Genomic DNA, 25,895 nt, shown 5'->3' with positions numbered 1-25,895 from the left:
ATGGGAAATAACAGGAGCTCGGCAATTTCGAAGGAGCTGCTCGATGACCTGAAGCTCAACCACTGCCTACTCGGAGCAGGAGCTCGCCGACTGGTACAGCACCTTCCTCAAAGAGTCTCCGGACAGCCGGATCTCCAGGGAGCGCTTCGAGCAGATCTACTCCAAGTTCTTCCCAAACGCAGACGCCACCAAGTACGCCCAGCACGTCTTTCGCTCCTTCGACGCCAACGGGGACGGGACGCTCGACTTTCGCGAGTACGTGGTGGCCCTGCATCTCACCGCCTCGGGCGAGATCGACCTCAAGCTCGAGTGGGCATTCTCTCTGTACGACATCGATGGAAACGGAACCATCAACAAAGCCGAGGTGCTGGAGATAGTCACGGTAAGTTCCTTATTTCGCCTAGGGCACTTATAAAATGTTTTTAAAATAACGAAGATTTTTTAAAATTTCGATTTAAAGCTTTCGTGACTGCAGGGATTCATCTTCTTGGTTCTTTTGGTAAAGTCACGTAGAATGGAAATAATAAAATAATAAAAATAAAACATAATAAAATAATTCTCACGACGTTTCGGCCACAACGCAAGCAGCCATCCTCAGGTGGAGAACAGGTCTGTCGAGAAGACAGACCTGTCGAGAAGACAGACCTCTTCTCCACCTGAGGACGGCTGCTTGCGTTGTGGCCGAAACGTCGTGAGAATTATTTTATTGTGTTTTATTTTTATTATTTATTATTTCCATTCTACGTGACTTTACCGACCCAAGGAAAACGAAGATTTTTTTATGCTCAATAAAATTCAAGGATAAGCTTATGCAACCAAATATGTTTTGGTTGTTTTACAATTGAGGGTGCCTGTATTCCTGACGTGACTCGGGATGGAGTTCTGAGTCCCTGAGGCAGGGAGCACAACAACCTAATGGCCCTTGCCCATCCTGATTTTTAACGACTTTTCAGAGCCGCCGACACTTCAGCATTCGCCCATCTGAAAGTGCGACTGAGAAGCGTAATGCGCCAAGAGTTTCCTGTAAATATAAAAGCCACAACATCGCAAAGAATTTCGATTTAAAGCTTTCGTGACTGCAGGGATTCATATTCTTGGTTCTTTCGGTAAAGTCACGTAGAAGGGAAATAATAAAATAATACAAATAAAACAATAAAATTCTCACGACGTTTTCGATTGCAACACAAGCAATCATCATCAGGTGTGAAAACCACAGCAAGAAAAAAAAACCCGCCACTTTTTTCAAATTTTATTGCTGTGGTTTTCACACCTGATGATGATTGCTTGTGTTGCAATCGAAACGTCGTGAGAATTTAATTGTTTTATTTGTATTATTTATTATTTCCCTTCGACGTGACTTTAGCGAAAGAACCAAGAATATAATATCGCAAAGGATAGTTGAACAAAAAAATCCTAAATTCTGTTCCCAGTGAATATTGTAACGATTAATTTGGCCACTGGGCCTCCAACCTCCTTAGCTTCCAATATTTGACACGATTTGGTACATGTTGGGTGATGCAATCGTGGGGATGTTTAACGTATGTGTAACATATAGAGGCACATGTAGGCATAGTCAAACAACCCCCTGGAGTTGTTTATCCAGCAGTAGATTGACAAATCGCAGCACATTTCAATTATTTATTATGATATGGAACATACAGATACGTAACAGAGTGTAGCCGTCATATATATGTGTATTTAAAAAAATTATACCAGTGATTTTAAGACAAAACTAGAACACAGCAAATACTTTTTTCTAATCCATAATACAGGGTTATTTTTGGGTTAGATCGCAAAATATAAATGTGTCGTTAAACCCGCCACCACCCGACACAGCCAATTAGGAAGGTTTTCGCGTAAACAGAACGTGCCAATTCGTTACTAGTACAGCACACCGGTGTGTGGAGGGAAAATCCACAACATTTACAATCCGAGTACGACGTTTCGCCAGTAATTACAACTAGCATCATCAGGCAGACAGACAGATTTGTGGAGTATTTGTGGAGTATTTTTTTATACTGCTCACAATAATAGCACGGTTGGATACGTACGGTGCAAAAGCAGTTCAACATTCACAAACACAAAAAAGTTCAACATATTTTCGATTTAAAGCTTTCGTGACTGCAGGGAATCATCTTCTTGGTTCTTTCGGTAAAGTCACGGAGAAGGGAAGTAATAAAATAAGAAAGAAATTTATTTATTATTTTATTTTAGAATGTTTTATTATTTTATTATTTCCCTTCTACGTGACTTTACCGAAAGAACCAAGAAGCAGTTCAACATACATGAATACTAAAATACACAATGATACAATGTGCACCAAAATTCGCACATATTTTTCATCAATCTTACTGTGGCTGCTTTGGTCCAGCCACCTACTGTGGTAGAGTAAAGTATTTCTACTTTAAAATGTGTGTGTGTGTGTTTTCAGGCGATATTTAAGATGATTCCACTGCAAGAGCAAAAGACCTTGCCGGAAGACGAAAACTCTCCTGAAAAACGAACAGAGAAGCTGTGGAAGTTTTTTGGCAAAAAGGAAAACGGTGAGCAACACTTAACGATGCTCAGCGCTCAACTAAAATATTAAATGTTCTTTAAATCGCCATTACTATTCCCGTAAGAGTGATGTTTCACCCGAAAATTACTTCAGGTAACGGACATTTTTTCCCCAATTAGATTCCATACAATCACACCGCCGTAGATGACCGCTATAGATGTTATACAGTCACACTTTTCTAGATTACGTAGTCGCATTACTATACATTTTATATATGCACATCAGATTCACATCGCTGTAGATTCTATAGATTAACATCACTGTAGATTCTGATATTTCTAAATCCATACACCTTGTCATTTAATACATATAGCTGGACATAAGTGAGTGCTGACTGAATGTAAATTGTGTTCTAGAAGGGATGGAACGCTGAAACTCGACGAAATAGTCACATCTGTGCTTATCGTTAAAACCAATATTTTGTTTGTTAGAGAACATAAGTTTGGTTTATCTCGATTTTCTCTTAAAACCTACACCTACAAAAGTTTGGTAGCTGGGGATTGTAATTGGGCTGAATCTAAATAGTACAATATTGTATTCGATTTTACAAACTAAAATTGAGATTGAGGCCCTCGAATTTGGAGGGCAGTATTTGATTTATTCCTGCAATTTGGTTTTTGAGACTCTGGGGTGAATGCAAGCACACCAGCTCTTCCAATGCCATTCTCATTTCCAGAAACTGTAGGAAGACTGTGACAATAAAGGTACTAGAAAGTGTGCAAAGCCTGCTCCCAGTTACTAACAAGTCACATTTCAGGCGTTTTGGGCCCTGCATTGTCATGAGCAGCAAGTGAGTATCAAGAGGCTGATCATCGTGAAATTGTATCCATAAATTCTAGATTTGAAGCTTTCGTGACTGCAAGGATTCATATTCTTAAAATTTATTAATTTTAATGTTTACCTAAGTGACTTTACCGAAAAAACCTAAGAATATGTATCCATAAAGTAGATTTTTTAAAAGTAAAGTGGCATTATGGTTTTTTTTTATGGAAACTATACATTTTGAGGTATGCTCGCCAGCCAGAGAGGCTAGCATTGAACGAGAAGACCGGATACAATCATTATAACACAAACGCGTGTCAAGACAACAAGACAGGGCACACACACGTTTTGCATGCTATGATGTTGACATGACCATTCATGGCATGCAATCTGCACACAGCCTTAAAATAGCCACCAGCTCAAAAGGGCTGAAGCTTTGCCTATTATTATTATTTTATATATATTTAGAATCATAAGGCAACTCAACAGTGCTAGGTTTTGTCCCCACTGTGTGGAAGCAGGATTTGGATAAAACGTACCCCACGCACAAATGGTGGAAGTATGAAATAATGGTGGATGTACTGCACTGGTGAAATTCAAACAAGGATGAAACCCGTGTCGAATTGCCTTCGTCATTTCTGCTGCCGATGTAATACAACTACAAAAAACACAGATACCACAATATCACACCTTTTTGAGACTGGAGCTGTCACAAGCTGTGTGCAGATATGTGGAACAAATGTGTTGTCATTCTGTCAGGCAAAGTATGCCAATATCCTTGCCATGCTCAGGCTGTTTGAGAGAAGGTTTCACACACATATTTTCAAGAAAACCCTTAAGGGCTAACATATGGCAAAACATTTTTTTTTCCACCAGAGCCATAAAAAAGCCAAATTCTCGCAAAAAAGAAAATGTGAAATCCCCAACCCTGGCAATTCAACTTGTAATAAAGCTTTAAAATAATAATGCAGTGGCGCTGGTTGTTGTTACTGCTCGTGCATATTTCAGCAGGAGTGCGTTGTGTGTGTTGGTCCTGAGTTGACTCTGCACCACAGTTAACATCACGTGGGTGGTGGGGGCTCCTCAAGGAGATCGTCTCGAAACGCCTTTTACACACACACACACACAAATCTCGTTTGCAGATAAAATCACCGAGGGAGAATTTGTGGCAGGGGTTAAAAACAACATCGAGATACTGCGGCTCATCCAATATGAAAAGCTGCACAGCCACAAGTAGAGTTCGCGGTGGAGGAGCGGCGAGGCGGAGGGTAACGTTACCACGGTCTTTGTTTCACCTCCACACACCTCACGGACGCGACGAACACGAGCAACGGACGCAATGGGAATTCGGACGTCTGTCTCATGCGGTTTGACTCCGATGGTGACGCACCATTGGCCCAATCATGAGTCGCGTCGGCGAGCACTGTCGCTTATATTTCATGGTAAATGGTACACTTTGGTATTTGATGACAGGGAACCCAACGTCAATGCAAATAAACCCAGCTCAGTAGCGAGTGTGATGATCATACGTATTTAGATACACACAGCTTGTTTTAACTGTAATTGAACAACATCATTAATGTGATTAAGTAATTAAAAGCAATTTACATTTGAATTCAAACATTTACGCTTAAGTGCAAAGGTAGAATTAAGACTTTAAATAAGCAATAAATCACACGAAATTTTATAATTGGTCATCTGAGCAAAACAAAAAAAAACCCTTAAATTTTCATATAAATATTGACACACTCTTCAACATCCAATTCCACATTTCCGGGATATGTTTTTGTATATTCCAACAAATTGGAACCCCCCCCCCCCCCATATCATACAGCACGATGTAGCTTAACGGAACTCTTGTCATATGGGCTGAAGTGGTATGATCTACATCTCACACTGTGTCTTCGATGACTGCTTGACTGTCACTCAGGTTACTGTTGGTGGTGGTGCTGCCCATGCCTTCACGACGCTTTGCTTCCTTGCTGTGCAAGAGCTCTGCCCTGGACGGGCGCTTCTTACCAACGTACAGCCCACTCCGATCAAACAACAATTGGCCACCTTCCATTGAGAAGTTCTTCATGGAGGTGAAGGAACTTTGGGAGCACTTCAGCTCATTTACCTTCCTTGACTTCACGTGCCAGAGATGCAACTTTTTCTTGAACTCGCTTTGGACCTGCCAAGATAGAGGTTGTTTTGGCTTTTGGGTGTCATTAACTGTTTGCTTTTATATATTCCCCATGGATCCTAGTGTTTCACCAGAGCACACTTAATTTGGATGTCACCTAAATGGTGATGGCCTACATACGCATGACATCAAATGCGATAAGCCTAAATGTGGATTTAATCATATCGGTGAGTTAAGGCATCAGTAGGAGAGGCGACTTATCCGAGTTTAGCGAAAGATACCATAAGTAGCTCACGGGGAATGTATTAGTCCTGAATTGGATGGCTCTATCTGCATAATCTCTTTATCATTTTGTCAATCATATTATTAACACATCCACGGGCAAACCAAATGCATCGAATACTCAGCAAAAATAATCCATATTGTGTAAGTGCTTACAATCCATACATTTTGAAATATTACTGATACATGGCAACATCAAGCTGTCATTAACACAATTAAAATGTAGGTTAACACAATTAAGCTGGTATTTTTGGCTATGTTTATCAGATTATCTGATCTCAAGGAGAAAATCACCTCAGGTTAATGCAAACATTACAGAGGTGGTTGGGGGGGGGACGCTGACATTTCCGTGGAAAAAACTGCAGAGTCCAATTTCTGCAGAATATTTTGTTACATCACAGCAACGGTTGAGGCTGATAAAACTCACGTTTGTCCCTTAATTACGGCCTACACAGACTTAAATGTTTAACAACAACAAATACCGTCTCTATTACAGTTAAAAGTGTAGTTTTATGATATATCTAAAAACAATGGCATTGTGCATTTGTAGAACTTTTATCTAGTGTAATTGCTGTGAAATAGTATATTATTTTTTAACTTAATAGTATGTTTGTGCAATTGTAAGCGTACGGCAAAGTGCTTTGGCTGTGCGGTACAATAAAGCATTGACATTGTCTGATCGTTCGTGATTCTCTTTGCAGTAAGACCAAGATTCTGCACACACTGCCTCCTACAGTTGCGTGCTGTGTTGAAATTATGCAGAATTAAAGATTTGTTGTACAATGAAGGTGATAATCACGGTGAATGACATTGCAGAAATTAAATTAATTTGATGTTATTTAAAATATAAAAAGTTACATCTGTATGCGAATTGCATACAAGGAATACTCAAAATTATCAAATCAAATTTGGTTCTGCACTTAATTTGGCTGAATTCCAGATCTGCCAATAAAAATAACAGTTCGACTGCCTTTGTAATGAACCGATCACAGGCAGAGTGAATGGGAAGGCGCTGCCCTCTGTTGTATGGACCAGAAGTCATTTGAAGGATATTCAGAGGTAGCTTTGTGATATTTGCTTCTGTGGGCCACTGTAATACAAAAGTTTTCACTGCTCTGCAGCAATATAAAATATATACGTCATCTCTTGACATGACTGCTGATAACATAGTCGGGATATTGTTGGGGAAATTTTACGACAAAATTATTGACGTTCATTCACGGAAACATAATTACGACAAAGTGCCGAAGACCAAATTACTCCACACGTGCTCAATCTCATCATATCTCAAAAGGTAAGCAGGTTTAGAGCCTGGGCTGAAGATGACCAAGACTCACCAGTGTTGTAAGCAGGGCCGTATTATCCAATAGGCACAGGAGGCGCTGTGCATAGCGCCTACGAAAATTAAAGGACTTCCGAAAAAAAATTGACCCGTGTTTTTGCTCGTATGTATGTATGTGTAGTGGTAAAGCGCTGACTGCTGGCGGAAAAGGGTAACTGCGGTGTACGGCAGTACTCGCGTTAGCAGACACGAGATGGGGACTTCTAGGGGAAAGGTCACAGAAGGGGCCCATCGCGAAGCCCTGGGAACCCGCTAGCAGGTTCCAGTGGCCGGGGTGGAGCGAGGCCACGCCGGGAGTGTAAGAGGGGGCCCTGAGTGGGAGCTCGGGGCTGTCGTGCTGCTCAAGATCGTCGTCGTCACCTTCTCGTCCTCGTCGTCACCATCTCCTCGTCGCCGTCTCCGTCTTCACCATCCCGGGGCGCTGCTAGTCAGACAGCCAACCAACTGTTCTAAGTAGTGCCGCCCACAGTAGACGGTCTTAATAATAATAGTGTGCACCCACGTAGGGTGTGTGTGTTATCCAGATGGTGCTTGTTCAATAAAATCAGTGCCTCCAAGTATTACTGCCTCCGAGCTGCGTCACTACACATGTATGTATGATAAAAATTTAACCAAGATATCTTCTTGAATAAATGTATTAATATAGCAAGGATCGGCAGTGTATATACGAAGAGTCATGTCAACGTTAATCGTTTTTTTTTATCAGATGAGAGAAATTCACGCCGGAGATTAACTTTTCCAGATTTTCTTTCATTCAAAAATTTGCAAGAATATCTTCAAATGGTCTTTTTCGCACCATCTTTTATTCTCAATAGAGAGCAGTGCAAGGGAAGACAAGACGGGCGTTGTTGCCCGATGTTTGATCGTAGACAGTTTTGTGTTTGTTATCAGCTTTAGCGAGTGACAGTGGTGGTAGTCGTAGTGACGTGACATAGAATTGGTCACTACGTAGCATAGCGCTGGCTGCTGGCAGGGAAGGGGATCTGCAGAGTGAAGCAGCCCTGACTAACAGCAGGCCACGTGACAGACCCGAGAGGGATCTAGGGTAAAGGTTACGGAGGGGACAAGTCGAGATCCCGCTCGTAGGTTCCAGAAGGGGGGCGTGGCCGAGCCGGAGTGAGGCCACGCTAACAGGATAAAAGGGGACTCCGAGCAGGGGATCGGGGCTGTCGTTTGGAGTGGGATCCCCTCGTTGCTGCTGTCGCCTTCGTCGCTGTCATCGTCCACTGGATAATTGGGCTGCTAGCAGTAGTTGGCTGTCTTAGTTCAGCGCCGTCAGTTTCGGACGGCTAGCGTTGTGTTGTCGGCTAGCAATAAGTGTAGAGTTGCGTTTAAGCGAGAGACGGAGCGTTGTGTAACAGCAGAGAGTGTGTAACAGTGTGCTCGGTGTTTAATTGAAGAATTTCCTCCAAGAAGTTACGTCTCCAAGTCAGTCACTACAGTAGCGACGTGGGGCAGCAGCAGTATCAACTGTCGAGTGTAATCGCTGAAGGCTCAACGAAACTCAAGTGCCTTGGGCCTACAAGAAACCTTAATCCGGGCCTGGTTGTTAAGCATCGGCTACGAGGTGGAAACGAGATGCCAATGGTGTCACCCCCCTGTCGAGTCTAACACGTAGGAGGCTTTCGCGACCAATATCATCCATAATAGAGGTTTCTTGGGTCAGATTGTATGTTTGATGGATGTTTCTCTGGGTTTGCCAGTTTCCCCATCACATGAAGCCAAACTCTCATTGAAGGAATTGGCCAAACCATTCCAATTGGAGGACCGCACTGAAAAAGGTCTCGAGGCACACCAAGCCCTTTGGGTAAATAACTGGCATCATTACTCTGAGAGCAAGCATTATATTACGTTAGTTTCCTATCACTTTTTAAAGTTGGAGAACATACACATGGTAATGACACCATTTAAACTCGGGAAAAGCACTTGGGCAGGAAAAAAATATGCCTCTTCATGGAATGATGGCCGATTGTCAACATTAAAGAGGGAGTTTACCGAGGATACGAAGCAATGGAGTCATCTCGAGTGTAGGCGCTGGGTTGGGTGTATTATTACATCCCAGGATCGTGAGAGGCGGTAGCGGCTTGGGAAAGCCTTCATCTAGCAGCGGATTAACACTGAGTGCTGCTGCTGCTGATGACTTGTAAATTAGTGTAACGACGTTTTTGGGAAATAATGTTTGACTTGTCAAGGTCGGTAGTTAACAACCCTGTATTTTAGAGTGTTGGGTTTTTTGTATGAGGCAATGTGTAAGTCGATGTGTTTGTGTGTGTGTGTGGGTCGATGTGTGTGTATCTTTTTCACCCGGGCAACGCCGGGTACTTCCCGCTGGTGAGTCAATATAACACTGAACCACAAGTGGCTTTTGTAACCTCGTTTGTTTAAAAATAGGTGTACACAGAACTCTCGACTATTGCAAGTATTTTATATTGCTTTTTGTACATTTAACAACACTGTATTTTATCACTTACCTCACCATTAGAGAAGCAATACAGGAGCGCTACAAAAAAGCCCTAAAAAAGACAAACACGTTCACATATTATTAACTGTGTTTTTTTAACCTCTTGCTCATAATGTGAAGTAGTTGGCAAGCTTTTTACGTTGGAGACAATTTATTTTTCCTGCATTTGATTTTAGGGATAGAAATGGCACAGTCCCCAAAAGGTGTCCTTATTTTAGCATGAAATGAGTATTTCACCAAGGTGAAAGTCAGTCGCATGTATCCTTGCAGAGTAAACATTACACACTCTAACATTTATTCTTACTACTATCTATTAAATATATGTCTTGTACACGTCATCAAGCTATAATCTTCTGCCCCACCTGTAATTAAACAGAGAAGTTTCAGGTCCAGCATGCCAAGCCACTTCCGCACAACAAAATCAATGTTTTGGGTGAAATTATAACCCGATGATAGGATTACAAAATAACATAAAATACATTCCAGCCATTATAAATCCACCAATGGATGAAGGCCTCTTGCACGCCATCATCGTCACGGTTTTTTTGTTGTTGCGCACTTCACCGCGCTGGTCAACGCGGGTAGGTCACGACGAGTGGAAGGGCAGAACCGATTCTGGTTTCACTGGCCACTGACGGTAGCCGTGATCGGGAGGGTGGAATGGCGCAGCGCGCTCACCGCTGTGCCACCACTCCGACCCTGAGAGGCACATGACGCTTGCGCTGGTTTTTCGCGAATGTTTTTTTTTTCTCCAGAAATAATTGGTGTCTATGTCTAGATCAGCGTCAGCACCTTGACAACACCCACCTGAATGGAGCTGAAGGAGAGCTGAATGAACAGGCGGACGTAGCGCGTTCTTCCCGTGGCATGCTCATCCGCGAGGAAGATGAACACAACCTCGTGGATGCCCAGAAGCGGAATCAGGGTGAGCGTCGACCGGGCAAGTCTGCAACACGCGACGGTTTAAAAAATAAAGGCGCAGCACTGGAAGTTGCTTTCTCTCTGCCACTGCTGCTGGAAGGGTCTCCACTAAAAGGAGCTCTACAAAGCCCCCCAACCGCCCCACTAGAGGTGTTTTGGCCTACTCTTCCACGCTGCCGAGACATCCTGGAAGAGGTGGCAGTGCTCACACTTGACCCCCCCCCCCCCCGTACGTGACCTGACTATCGACGAGCTGCGGTGAACCCTTGTATACCCCTGGGTGGACAGAAGTTGGGGGCGAGGGGGCAGCAGAGGATTTGAGAAACTTGCCCTCCCCCCCCACATTATTTCAGCAGCTGCCACGCCGGGAGCTTGAACCGGCGTGGCCCCCCTGGATCGCAAGTCCAGTGCGCCGACGGTTGCAGCAAGACATCATGTTCTTCTTCAAACCCAATTTGTTCCCGGCAGAGAGGGTCTGTTTTGGATCATGACCCCACAAGAAGGCTGGATAGCCTAGACGGGCATCTCCTAACATGTTGTAAGCCGCGACGATGCCTGCCTTGTAATCGGGGTGAAACTCCTCGTATTCACGATTGCCATTATCCACGGCACCCAGTCAATGCACAAAGTAATACTATTTTATGTGGATGTAATGAATCCTGGAAATGAGGCACCATGCTGCATTGTAATCAAGTGAAACCGTGAGCAGAAGAACATTTAAAAAAGCTCCAATTACACATTTAGCTAATCATAACATTGAAATTAATATCAAGTAGTTGGGTAAACAAAATGTGTACATTTGTGCTATGCTATAGAGCACACATCGTATATTCACACATACACAGAAATCGTAGATTCACACATCTACAGCAGGTGTACCATTTACATATCTACAGAAGTAGATTCACACATCTACAGAAGTAGTACATCCACACACACACAGCAGTCGTAGATTCACACATCTACAGCAGGTGTACCATTTACATATCTACAGAAGTAGATTCACACATCTACAGAAGTAGTACATCCACACACACACAGCAGTCGTAGATTCACACATCTACAGCAGGTGTACCATTTATATATCTACAGAAATAGATTCACACATCTACAGAAGTAGTACATCCACAGCAGTCGTAGATTCACACATCTACAGCAGGTGTACCATTTACATATCTACAGAAGTAGATTCACACATTTACAGAAGTAGTACATCCACACACACACAGCAGTCGTAGATTCACACATCTACAGCAGGTGTACCATTTATATATCTACAGAAATAGATTCACACATCTACAGAAGTAGTACATCCCACAGCAGTCGTAGATTCACACATCTACAGCAGGTGTACTATTTACATATCTACAGAAGTAGATTCACACATCTACAGAAGTAGTATATCCACACACACAGCAGTCGCACCATTTACCTGCTCTTGTAATTTGAAAACTTTGACTGCTGTGCCTTCAACTTGGAGAGTAAGATTTTGATGATCTTTACAAAGAGGATAAAATTCACCTGCAAAGACACTAATGTATGTTTGATGTTTTTTTTGTTACAATTGTATACACAGTGGCACATCTCTCCCCCCCCCACCCCCCGTTTAAACGTTTGCCATTTCAAATATTACCACAACAACAACAAAAGTAACTGCGGTCCAATGTCGCATATCGGACTCGCTGGGGACTGAGGTCCAGGCGGATATGTGAAAATAGTTGGGTATGTGAACGTTGACACGTGTCAACAGATAAAGCGCAAACTGCGTGAACAATGGGAACATGCTTCGCTCGAGAGGACTTTAGCAGTGAGCGAATGCACGCGAGATTAAGAGAACATCACTGAGTATGAAAAAGTCGGATCCGTGAATGTGTCCAGAAAATGGCAGTGGTTGGTGAGAGAGGGAATGTGACAGTCGGGAACATGCGACCGACTGCGCACGTTAGATTCCAAAGAACACAGGATGAGATGTTACTATCCTTTGTGCAAGCACTTCCAAGAGTTCATGAACAGTGAGCCTGGTGAAATTTGGGGAGCGCATCGTCAGTAGTGACCCTTTGGTTCCTAGGGTGTTTCGGCCTTTCATACTATACACCCTCCCCAAAGGCGGCCAGCGACAGGGTGATCAATCCTACGCTTGCGTCCCATTCCCAATTAGTCACAATTCGATGTAGAACGCACGTTGATGAAAGGGTAAAAAAACAATTATCATATTTTGCTACTGGCAAAGGCGGTTCCAATGGTGCACGTTGTATAATTTGGTGAATGAATGCAAACAACACGTAGTAGTTACCACAATGGAGAACAGGATCGGTCCTCGTATAATCCACCAAATGCCCATCCACGTGTTAATTCCCCAACACCTTTGAGATGAGAATGAGAAAAGCGTTGTAATGTGCGAATGCCGATTCAAAAGCCACAACCAGCCTTTTATACGGCAATTGTTCCGTATAAACACAATTACCATGCACGCATGTCTGATGCATGATGACCGTTATTCATTTCACGGATATTAATTGGCACAAATAAAACAAGACATCATTTACATTCTCTTTGGTTCTTTCGGTAAAGTCACGTAGATAGAAACTTAATAGATCACGACGTTTCGATCGCAACACAAGCGACCGTCTTCAGGTGAGAGAGAGAAAGCTACTGATAATTCCAAGCACATATCTCTCCACGCTTACATTCATCACTGTCAATCATCGCCGTCATCACCTTAAATCATACTCAGTCATCATATATGTGTTTCCATAACATGACAATTGCTTGAAGTAAAAATGCAGTTCTCATCCTGGATATAAGGTGATGACTTTGTATGTATGTACGTATGTTGAACTTCTTTCACACCATACGTGGGCCAACCGTGTTAATCCCGATGGACATCCACTCCTTTGGCCGCCACTCCGTTTTTAGTCTCGACCGCGAGCCATTCAAATCTCCTACCCAATCCAACTTCCTTGTTTTGTTTACAGTCAATGGGATGTGTGTATGGGGGGACAACGTGAGAAATGAAGACGCGAGAGGAAGACTAACGGTGGTAGAAATCACAGAGCAGGTGAGAGAGAGAGAGGGCTCTGGATGTGGTTCGGTCATGCGGAGAGACAGCAGGCAAATTATGTGCGTCAGAAGGTGGCGAGTGATGCAAGTGGAAGGAAAGAGATGCAGAGGAAGACAGAAGAGGAGGTGGGGGGGCGATGCGGTGCGATCGGCCCGCGGTGGCCCGAGGAGCAGAGAGAGAGATGGCACAGGACAGGGCAGCGTGGAGAAGTTTGGCAAGGACAGGGGAACACCCCCACGTGAGCGCGACAAGCGCGTGGAAGGAGGAGGAGGATATGTGTGTCGCTTGCATATGCCGTTTAATCCACGTATTATTTTTTTCTGTCTCTCAATATAATTCCAAGCACATATCTCTCCACGCTTATTCGCACACTTGTCTGCATTTGTTCCATTTTCTTTGTCCGTGTGCAAGTGTTGGATCCATGCGTCACAACAGGTACTATGCACCAGTTAAACATTTACTGGGGTTGAAACATCAGGCCTTTCCAGGGAGGCCAACACACCATTATTACAAATTTTCACTATTATGGCAAAACACAACCATTATAGCCAACTGGAAAGAGCCATGCTCCCCCGCAAATACTCGAGGAATGGGCCAATAAATTGTCAAAAATTGCCCCTCTGGAGCATCTAAGTGCCAAACTAAGGAGCAGGAAGGAAGCTTACCACTAACACGGAACCCCTTCACTCCCTACTCCAGCGGGCATTGATCTTAAGAGCATTCACGAGGGCATTTTGGCATTTTCACTTCCCTTTTTTTATCCTTTATATTAAGTTCGCTTGCTTGCTTGCGTGCTTGCGTGCTTGCTTGCTTGCTTGCTTACGACCGTGCAAATCTTTCGGTCGTTTTTTAACACACTTCCCGTGATCCAATCGAGCTGACATTTTCCACACAGACTCGTTGTGCGCGACAATTAATTTTCGTGAAATTTTTTTTCCAAAATGTTACACTGTTTAGGGAAAAATAAATAAATATTTAATTACCAATTGCTTAATACTGGCAGACAATCATCTGACCCATAGGTGGCAGCCATCTCAAGCCAGAGGACGAGAGGACTCTAGCCGCCACGCATATAAAGGATTTAGAGTGAAAAACTTTGTTTTTACGGGTTTATTTTCCTTTCTCCTACAGGACTATCAGAGCTTAGGCAGACACCAGGGGTTTGTAGAGATTATTGAAACAGATTTGAAGCTTTCGTGACTGCAAGGATTCGTATTCTTAGGTTTTTCGGTAAAGTCACGTAGATAAAAAAAATAAAATAAAAATTAATAAAAGTTAAATAAAAATAAAATTTAATTAAATCACGACGTTTCGGAGGCAACACAAGCTTCCGTCTTTAGGTGGAACCGTCACAGCACGACTGCTGTATCAAGTACAGCTATCAAGTACAGCTATCGTGCTGTGACGGTTCCACCTGAAGACGGAAGCTTGTGTTGCCTCCGAAACGTCGTGATTTTTATTTTATTTTCATTTAACTTTTATTAATTAAATTTTTTTATCTACGTGACTTTACCGAAAAAAACCTAAGAATATTATTGAACCAGTTTATTGAAACGTGCGGTTTAAGACAGGTTTCCACTGCACTGTAAATCCGTAATGTGTTTGTGCTGGTGTCAACACCTTTTCATATCCTCTGTGTTGTGTACCTGATATCGTTTCGTTCATATTAAAATACTTTTGGAGAGGAAACGAAACTGTTCGAATTCAGGCATCGTTGCTGCGTCGCCTTTCATTATTAAGTTCACTCGTCCGCCTTGTCAATTCATTCGAATTATCCCGGTCCGTGTCCCACCAACAAACGTTTCGGAAATTTGCCGTGACTTGCTACACACGTGTATCGTGAGCGGCACTCTGCAGCCTTCTTTGTAAAGTTCTTCTCGAGTCTGTTGTGGTTCATCCCCTCTCCCCCCCCCCCCCTTCTATTGAAATGTACAATGATTGTCATCACTAAATCTGAGGTTAACATTTTTTCCTCATCTATATTTAGGAGCTCTTCAAGTCAATTTGTATCATCCTTTTTTAAGTAGAAAAATTATTGAGGCTTTATTCAATGATGTCTTTCATTTATGCATAAGTATGTAGTAAATGGTTCACCTAATTGGCTTCAACAACTGGTTCTTTGATGGTGATGATGGTGATGCCTCCACCATCTGGTTCAGGAGTTTTCCCTTGTTTCACGTGTGACAGTTGGAGCTTCCACTTCATCTGAGGAGTGGACGTATCACTGCGATGAATGTTTTAATATTCATCCACAGAGATCTGCATAACATTCTTCCACTAATTTTAATATTCTCCCTCTCTATAATGTGTGACGGTGCATTCATTCTCCCTAAGGGCGACCATTTGTGAATGGCCAATCATCAACATTAGTTTTACAGCTTTTATTGCTCTCTGTCATCTTGAAACATCTTTGTATTATTCGCTTACCATTTTTCGCTCTAATCGTTTTACAGAGATCCATATATGCAAAATTATGTTCATCATCTCGGTCTCCTCTATACTCTCCACTACCTCAAAATGCCCTTTTGTAGTTTCAGATAATGTATTCTCTTGTTTGCTTTTCAACATTCTGCCACTTACATCAATGCTGAATCGTACCTCCTGTAGTTATGTGCATGCTCGCACCGACAGACGTTTGAAAATGTTGTGTTCGTGTATAAAAAGACAACATGCACAAAGCTTACCCTTGGTTTTCATAAATCAATTTTGAAACCATCCAAGGTATGATGAACATAATCGGTGTACCTGAAAATGAAAATAAAACAACGTCCAACCGTAGATCAGTGCATGTATACAAAAAAGTGCAGTGTAACGTGAACTAGTCTCAGATGTAATTCCTACAGCAAGTGCCAGATTTTAAAAACAGCTGAACAGGAACGAGCCTGAATAGAACTTGAAAGAGCAACCACCTTGGCTCAGGCTGGTGGGTCACGTGGTGGGCCCAGCATCAAGCTACCATGTCTGTGTTCCCCAACTTCATCAAACCTGCGGTGTTGTCAGATAACTTCCCCCGTGAGCCCTTCGCGCGGGGAGGCCCTGATCCAGCTCGTGGAATTTAAAAATGGACAGATGTGTGTGTGCGGACGCATTTTAAAACCGTCGAAGTCCGCTTGGCACCAGTGCGATTATTGTTTACCTCTGTTATAGGCATTCACTCACCCCATCCCAGCAGAACGTAAAATGCAATCAGTTTCTTTTCGGTGAACACACACATGGTCAGCAGGGTGTGTAAGTAGCTGCCTTCAACCAAAAGCCAAAAGTAGTTGGCGCCAATGCAATATTGCATGAAAACGTGAGTAGCTCTGCATCCTGTGTACCCCTGTGGCAAAAAAAACCATCAAACATGCAACAAACCATTGGCGACAGAAGACTTTGCTCACACGCATGCTATCAATTGCCAGTGAAAAGTTACAAGTGAAAATGAAGGCACGGCTCACTAGTTATGGACATGTGCTCCACATTCATGGGTTTCTTCTCAAAAGGCATAGCAATTCTTTGTTAGTAATCCACCAATGATTGTGTGTCGAAATATAAGTGGTATTTGTGGATCAAATCCAGAATTCATACTCCCCATTTAGCTATGAATTAACATCAGCATTGTTGACATTTACCCCTACTTTAATGTTTTTTTTTTACCAGCTGTGCAAATGTCACGCGAGACACAAACACCCCACACGATAAATGTGCCCCTCCACACACACACACAAAAAGAAAGCCTTATCGTGTACGTCATGAACACGTGTATCTACTTTGTGTCCGGCACCACTCACTTCGTATCCAAAATAGCCCAGCCAATCGGAGGCGTTCTGGAGTCGTTTTGTGTAATTGTGTGTGAGAGCAGCGTCCTTGAGCAGAACGGAAATGGCTCTGAGGATGAATGAAGCGAACAAGTTCATGTGGATGTAGTTTCTTGTGCAGTGTAGCCGCCTGGAAAACAGCGTTTGAAAACAGGTGAATCATCTGGGACAACTATTATTGCACTTGCCACGAGCGTGAATGCACAATTGCGTGTTTAATCCTGAACATTGTTGATTACCGTATACGTCCAATAAGCCAATGGGAAATTGCTGGGTGGACAGAGGCGGGGAGGGGGGTTAAGACTCTTGCTGCAGAGTATCAACGTGTACGTATGTATGTTGAACTTCTTTCGCACCGTACGTAGATGGAATTGAGCCTGGCGACATCCAGATTGCAGCTGTGGTGCACTGTAAGACGGCAGCATCCCGATACTCAGTACCTCAGTACCGCGTTGGCATTACAACTGAATGCATGTGTGTAACTTTACTTACTTATTTACTTGACATAACACGGTCATTTAACGGGTCAGAGCTGCAGGTTATTCAACACGGGGTATGTAGCGTCATAGCAGGGCACGCACATTCATACGTACACATATATGTTGTTATTATTATTACCTGAACATGATCAAAATTCCCATAGCCACCACGAGGGAGGCGAGGGAGACCGAGTATCCGGTGGTATAAACCAGACGTAAGGTATGAAGAAGATACGTCTCTTTTCCCTAGAAGGAAACAGCAGACGTGAATCATTGACATTTAAAATAGGCAATGCCTTTGAGACAAAACGGAGGGTATTGTGAAGGAAATGCAATTCTGTACATGTGTGTATGCATGACCTCAGTGGAGATATTGTTCTCATCATCCAAACATTCGCTGTGGTCTCTCCATGCCGCGGTCACGTTGTCTTGAGTTAACCAGGTGCCATCACGAGTGCAATATCTGTAAACGTATCCTCCTTCCACTAAAACAGAACACAATTACAATAATTTTTTTTTTAATACGATTAGTACGTTCTCATTGAGTCTTAAAGAATTTGTTACAGAAGGGCCTGCCAAGTTTTTTTTGGCAGGACTCCAGAGAATCCGGAGGAAACCCACGTTAGAACAGAGGGGGGACATACAGACAAAACTAACAGTAGCATTTCACAAAAACAAACTAATTATTTGTTTTGATGGGGAATTATGGGTTATGTATTCATTAAATATACCTGGCTTAATGATTGATTGTCAGTTAGGCCATGTAATGATCTGGCCAAATTTCTGTCCTGAGACCCTCCACCACCCAACCTACACTTTTGTTTGTACAGGCAAATAGTTACGTGGCATAACCCAAATATTTATTATGAATCACAATAATGGCTGCAAAAACCTATGTTTTTCGTCAAATAGACCGTATTTCGCCTCTCCACACAAAAATGAAATATGTATTAATGTTCATAGGCTTATTGGCTTTCTAGAACAATCTTATTTGCGGCATTTTTTTTAAACACGCAAACTAAACTGTGGATCAGTTTTGACCTTCAGTGGGGTCTCTTCAGCATTCGGGCTTCTTAGGACACATTCTGCTGAGCTGCTAGATGCTACTTGCAAGAGCACTGTTCACGAGACGGGACCGACTCAACGAACAAAAGCAATAATGATGCATTACTCGTATGGTATGCATTGTTGTGAAACATATTTTGCGCGATAAAATTTGTTTGGAAAGTTTGTAGCCCAATGGGACAAACAAAAACATTGCATTATTATGTACAGACGAGAACTTTTCTCTATTTCATTAATGAAAAAGCACAGACATCTAATGCTTTACGAGTGAACATTATGCAGCCTATTTCCCAATTACGTTGGCAATTATCAAACTTCGTTTTGGGTGAGACATGTGTTTTTTGGTGAATGCGAAACCTATGTTATATTTATTTTAAAACCATACAAACAAATTAAAAACACGCACTGTAGCTCAAGGACATTTCTATTTTTAAGATTAAGGGCATTTATCTCTGCAGCCCTCCGATGCCAATTTTTGGTTGCACCGCGTGCGTTGTTCGGCAGGATGCGTGACGTTTTGCTACAAGTGCTGGACAATTCTTCAGGAACCCGGCACACGGAGCGAAACGTCGGACACCAAGCCGAACAACACGTGGTACAAGCCGACAACACAGCGGAGAGCTACACTGCGCGGCCGCGAACACCCACACGGCGCCATGCGTTCACCTTTGTCTATCCAAGGCAGGTAGGATGGGCACGGTATCGCCACTTTTGTATCTGGCAAGCTGTCTGGCCAGCAAGCATAATGGTCAAATGTCCTGTTGCAATAAACGCCTGGAAAATATGAATCACAGTTATCGTAAGAAACGTGCTCAAGCAATAATCATTGAATTTCAAATTATTCATTAACAGACATCGATGCGTATGCAGTGGTTGTGTTCGTCATTAGGTTTCTCCCGATCCTCTTTAAATCCTCAACCGAGAAGTTTCCCGTGAAGGTATCGTCTTGTTCAATAATTTCGAACGAAACAGCACTTTGAGCTTGGTAGATAAAACTACGCAAACACACACTCAGCTATATGAAGATTTGATGAGTTTTTATCTCTCTTCAACTTCCACATCACTGCTGTGGCAGTTGGTGCAATGGCGCCAAGCATCTGTGTCTGGCTTTAACAAATAATTTGGCAGTGCTGCTGCTGCTGCTTTGTTGGCAATGGTGCACAAATAGCAACAACAACTCAACACATTTGTCAAAAGCACTGTGGCCTATAAATAGGAAAAATACGCAAACAGCCAAGTTTTCTGGGAATGGACAAAAGTTTGCCCGAAACGTTGCCTATTATATATTTATAATTGCAACGCCACACATGTTTTGTATATATATTGAATTTCTTTCGCACCGTACGTAACCAACCGTGCTAATGTCACGCATAGTACAGCCAACGTCTTATTACTCTTGAGGGATCGTTGCATGTCGATGTCGTTTACTCACTCACCTGAGAGTAACGGTTCGCTGTCATGTGACTGCTGACATTCCTTGGCATAGCTTGACCATCTTTGCAAGGTGTCTTGCAGCAGAGAGGCAGACGCCTGCCAATAGGAAACACTCGGAGTTATTTCAACTCTTGCCATAAACCCACCGCCGATTGAGCTCCCCGATGATGCGATTTCGGCGTGTGCCGCGTGTTGTTGTTTGCCGTTGCTGTTAGGCACGATGTACGATGTTTCGCTCCACGTGCTGGGACCTTTGTTCAGCAAATTAAGAATTTAGTGAAGTCATCCGCTGAAGAACAGATTCATTCATTGGACAGCGTGCCGGGCAAACGCACTGATCACAGCCACGAAAACCTGCACAGTGGTGTCGCCACTGGTGGATTAACACATCCTGTAAAATGAGAGCGCGTTTTCCAACACCTGATACTCTATGATTATTATCGAGAATCCAAAGATTGAATCTCCTTGCTATGCAACATCTGCACCAAATGTTATGGGCTGTCTAGGAAGAACACCACAGAGGTATGAGCCAATAGGTTTATTTAATGTCTCCTTTTGGAAAAGCTTAAATCAACTCTTTGCAACCATTGTATATGTTCATTGTTTGCATATTTGTTCAGTAGGAATGATGTACATTTTTTGTATTAGTAGAGGGTATATGAATACATTTTACACAGTAGATACATTCAACTTAAAGATGCATTGCACTTGTATTTTGGAATAAAGTAGAGTGTTGAAAATCAATGTGTTTCCAGTTAGGATGGAGTGTGCGTGACTAATGCCGAACTTTGATGGATTCATCTACACATCCCGTTCTTTCGTCAAATCACACCATTGGCATATTTGGTATTTGCACCCTTCACGTGCTGAAAGGCGTTTATAGTGTGCAGAGTGTCGTGGTAGGAGGGCTGCGTTGCCACAATGACTTGGATCCAATTAGGTAATACGAGAGGCACATTTGGACGGTGGTGCTGGAACACACGGCCTTCGCGCTTTCGATTAATGCCACGGGATTGGAGGGTTCACCACGACTCTGTTGTTCAATACGCTCGCAGTATTAAACCGGAGCGGCCACCAGCCTTGAGCCGCGCACCTCCGCAACAAGCAACAAGCGGAGGACTTACACTTTGGGGCGTACAAAGAGGACGAAGAAAAAGTCTTCGCCCATTGGCGCTTTGGGCAGCCGTACAACACAGCATCAGTGAAAACAACACCCGGGTTAAACAGCCCCGATGTTATTTCTCCAAATACCAGCGTGTGTTCTGCTTCAAGAAAATTGGCACGGAACGCAGGTTAAATAAAACGTGTCCTCGCAAAAATGTGCGAGCATCCACGCCGCCGTAATAATGGTCATTTTTCTCCATTACATCCCTATCAGATGTTATTTGCAATTAAAATGAAAAAAGTACAGGATTCCACGTGGTGTACAACTGCGGTCTGGGCTCCGTCAACAGAAGAGGAATAGCAAACACTGCACGAACTCTACATAATGGAGTTTTTTTTGGGTTAGATCGCGTATAAATATATAAATGTGTCGTTAAACCCGCCACCACCCGACCACAGCCAAATCAGTAAGGTTTGTCACGTAAACAAAACGTGACAATTCGCTACAAGTACAGCACACCGATGTGTTGGAGAGTAAACCCGTTTCACGGGCAATTGCAACTAGCCACATCATGCGACAGCCAGGGTTGTGGAGTACCCCTCCGTCTTTCGATCTCATTTATTCTCGCTCTCATGAAGTCCAATCGTCGTGGCTAGCAGACCTCGGCATTTCCATTGAGCTCCTGGACCCATCGCTACCGCCACCACCACCATCGCCGTGACGGAAGCACAGCCTCTCACCTTCAAGGAATAGCAGCAAATCACGCAAGCGACGGTCACCAACGCGGCCACGACCATTATCTTCCTGTGAACACGAATCGCAAACGTGAATGTATTTTCTCAATGGGCAAGTAAAGAAGCAGCAGTTTGTTGAACCAAAGCACAAAGAAAGGTGCGGGAAAACGTATTCGTGTAGTGGTGCACAAATAACAGACTCAATCGATGAACAATCCCTAGCAGAGCAATACAAACTTAGTAATATATGTTATATTAATAACATGTAAGCAATACAAACATAAGTGACGTATTGAGCAATTACACCTTTATTGTAAAGAAACGTTGCATATTGGATATTCCCTCCTCCTAGGGCAATGTTATTGAGGAATGTGTCAACACAATCTGGAGTATGTCACGTTGGGACAAGTCGAGTGGGTGAACTGGGAAGTCCAAACAGAAAGTGTGATCGCTCTACAGTAGTTCACCAGCTATTGACGTTCCCTCTCTATCTCTGCCTGATAATACAGCGACAATGTATGCATGTTGGATGTATGTTGAACTTCTTTCGCACCGTATGTAGCCAACAGTGCTAAATCGGAGGTGCGGGGGAATTATAACAAAAAAAAACAGTTCTAAAGAAACGAGTTTTCAGTCGAGATTTAAAAGTCCATAGCTCCCAGCGGTTCACATAATATCAGAAGGAAGAGCGTTCCAGACGGCTGCCGCGTTCGGGGCGCCGCCTGAAAGCGCGACGACTCGGACACACACCGAGAGAGACAGATGGACAGAGAGACAGACGGAGAGAGAGACAGATGGACAGGGAGACAGATGGACAGGGAGACAGACGGACAGAGAGACAGACGGAGAGAGAGACAGATGGACAGGGAGACAGATGGACAGGGAGACAGACGGACAGAGAGACAGACGGAGAGAGAGACAGATGGACAGAGAGACAGATGGACAGAGAGACAGATGGACAGGGAGACAGACGGACAGAGAGACAGACGGACAGAGAGACAGATGGACAGGGAGACAGACGGACAGAGAGACAGACGGACAGAGAGGCAGACGGACAGAGAGGCAGACGGACAGAGAGACAGATGGACAGGGAGACAGACGGACAGAGAGACAGACGGACAGAGAGACAGACGGACAGAGAGGCAGACGGACAGAGAGGCAGACGGACAGAGAGGCAGACGGACAGAGAGACAGACGGACAGAGAGACAGACGGGCAGGGAGACAGACGGACAGGGAGGCAGACGGACAGGGAGGCAGACGCCAGGTGTCGCCGCTCCGTTTACCAGCAGCAGCAGCAGCTCCTCTCGCGAGGAGCTTGACGACCGACTGAGCGCCTGCGAGCGAAGGTGACCGCGGGTTTTTGTTTGTTTGTTTGGAGGAGACGAGAAGTGCACGAGGGGGGCGAGAGGGGCTGGTGGAGACTTGCGGCAGAGAGAGGGGTTCGTGTGGAAGGTTTACGACCGGACGGATGCGAGTGGACAGATGGGAGAGACAGGTGATTCGCGGGGACAATGTGAATGTGAATTCGCTTCGGTGACGGGTTCCCCTATTGCAATGTCACCGCTATTGCGACACCGCGCGTCTTCAACTCAAACGGTACCCACCCGACCGACACGTGGAGGCTTGCGAACCGGATTACGGGCACCCTTTTGGTAACCTTCACCCCGATGGAGGCATCTTCATACTCAATATGAATTAGCACGGTTGGCTACGTACGATGCGAAATAAGTTCGAAATACATACAATGCTTAGCGTAAATAATTGGACGTCACTTGACGTAACTGAATCGCAATTTAGAACCTTTTTGTGTCAGTCCACTGCTGGACGAAGGCCCACCCCTTATCGATCGATGGGTTGCTCGACCATACTTCACCACGCCGGTTAGCGCGGGCTGGTGAAGTGGCAAGGGGGTGAGATGGGGGGCTAGGTGAGTGGGGGGGGGGTAAGGAAGAACGAGCTCGGGATATCACTCACCACTGATGTGAGCCGTGACCGGGTGGGTGGGTGGTGGTGGTGGTGGGGGGTGGTGGTAGTGGGTGGGTGGTGGTGGTTGTGGGGGGGTGGTGGTGGTTCACTGCGGTAGCTCCTGGACACCCAACGCCCTCGCACGACCGGCGAACGAAGCAGCAGCAGCGACAACAAAAAATCCCCAAGTGGTGACAGCGTGGAGTTACAAATGTCCTTACCCGGTGTCTTGCGATGTAGACGAAATAAACAGCGTCCGAAACTCGTTAGACAACGTTGAAACTTTGACGTCTTCAAATAAATACAAATTGCACGACTTAACTGCTCCCCCGCTCCTCACTCCCTCGTGACATTCTCCGCTCTTGTGCGCGTGTTGTGGCAGCAGCAGCTTCCTGCACTGCACCACTCTGCACTCTCAACTCTGCACCACTCTGCACTCTCAACTCTGCACCACTCTGCACTCTCAACTCTGCACCACTCTGCACTCTCAACTCTGCACCACTCTGCACTCTCAACTCTGCACCACTCTGCACTCTCAAATCTGCACCACTCTGCACTCTCAACTCTGCACCACTCTGCACTCTCAACTCTGCACCACTCTGCACTCTCAACTCTGCACCACTCTGCACTTTCAACTCTGCACCACTCTGCACTCTCAACTCTGCACCACTCTGCACTCTCAACTCTGCACACTCTGCACTCTCACTCTGCACACTCTGCACTCTCAACTCTGCACACTCTGCACTCTCAACTCTGCACCACTCTGCACTCTCAACTCTGCACCACTCTGCACTCTCAACTCTGCACCACTCTGCACTCTCAACTCTGCACCACTCTGCACTCTCAACTCTGCACCACTCTGCACTCTCAACTCTGCACCACTCTGCACTCTCAACTCTGCACCACTCTGCACTCTCAACTCTGCACCACTCTGCACCACTCTAGACTCTCAACTCTGCACCACTCTGCACTCTCAACTCTGCACCACTCTGCACTCTCAAATCGCCCTCTTCCTGCGGTGCCTTTGCTCAAATTATAATCGGAGGTACTTATCAGCACGAGCGCAGCAGCCGGCGACGATGATGGTGGTGGTGATGATGGTGGTTGGAAGGATGGAATGTTTGTTCACTCCTCTCGACTCCTCGTGTAAAGTGCTGGCTGGGTCGTGATACGGCTATAAGGGTACCCAGCGTTTCAATTCACCAGCCACCATCACCACCCAACCACCCATCCCAACACACACAAACACACACGACCTCACTCACCCATCCCACCCACCCACACAGCGGCGTGCAGGGGCATGCATTTACGCACGCGGTGGAGCAATCCGCATCTAGATAAAAAAATCGCGTCGTAAAACAGTAACCGTAAAAAAAACCTAATAAATTAAGACAAATCCACGAACTGATCTACCGATGGACGAGATTGAGGACTCCGCATAGCAGCGCCCCTCCGTGGGACACGCACGGCGAATGGCTCCAGCGGTGGCCACGTGAACCTTGCCGGTTCACCACCGCTCCGTGCGTCTCTACCAAATGCGACCCGATCAGGGCAATGGCCTGATGAGAAGAGGGTGGCGTGCGTGGGATAATGGATCATATCCGAAGGGGGCGCGGGGCGGGGTGGGGGTCACAGTGGAGATGTGACGAAGGCGCTTCCGCAAGGGAAAATGGAATGGGAAAACAAATAAACGGAGCAGTTCGGTGCGACAGTTTGTGAGCAGCTGTATGGGACACTCCACGAGAGACGGTGAAGATAGTGAAAGATTAAAAAACACATGTCATGGACATTGACCATATATATA

General features: G+C 44.5%; 1 protein-coding gene and 1 pseudogene across 2 annotated transcripts; one reads left to right on the top strand and one right to left on the bottom strand.

The window, feature by feature from the left end:
* Nucleotides 1-5,388, top strand: LOC133339894 (S-modulin-like; annotated as a pseudogene).
* Nucleotides 4,457-24,562, bottom strand: LOC133339893 (glucagon-like peptide 1 receptor). Of its 2 annotated transcripts, none has more exons than XM_061548015.1 (14): nt 24,313-24,562; nt 22,132-22,195; nt 20,289-20,382; nt 19,519-19,626; nt 18,148-18,272; nt 17,927-18,033; nt 17,282-17,438; nt 16,671-16,830; nt 16,196-16,256; nt 12,744-12,813; nt 11,883-11,971; nt 10,337-10,475; nt 9,540-9,581; nt 4,457-5,492 (listed from the first exon to the last, which is right to left on the bottom strand). In XM_061548015.1, the coding sequence occupies exons 2-14, from the start codon at nt 22,186-22,188 to the stop codon at nt 5,211-5,213; spliced, it is 1,491 nt and encodes a 496-aa protein (XP_061403999.1). In that variant the 5' UTR covers nt 22,189-22,195; nt 24,313-24,562; the 3' UTR covers nt 4,457-5,210. The 2 variants fall into 2 exon arrangements, with proteins under 2 accessions (XP_061403999.1, XP_061404000.1); XM_061548016.1 differs by lacking the exon at nt 24,313-24,562 and adding an exon at nt 23,410-23,879.
* Between the last annotated feature and the right edge of the window lie 1,333 nt (nt 24,563-25,895).

Source organism: Lethenteron reissneri, unplaced genomic scaffold (genome assembly GCF_015708825.2).
Source record: "Lethenteron reissneri isolate LAM-NWPU_2019-01 unplaced genomic scaffold, ASM1570882v1 scaffold_530, whole genome shotgun sequence".
NCBI classification, from domain to species: domain Eukaryota; kingdom Metazoa; phylum Chordata; class Hyperoartia; order Petromyzontiformes; family Petromyzontidae; genus Lethenteron; species Lethenteron reissneri.
The sequence above is the reverse complement of the archived record's forward strand: the minus strand, read 5'-3'. Positions and strand labels throughout refer to the sequence as shown.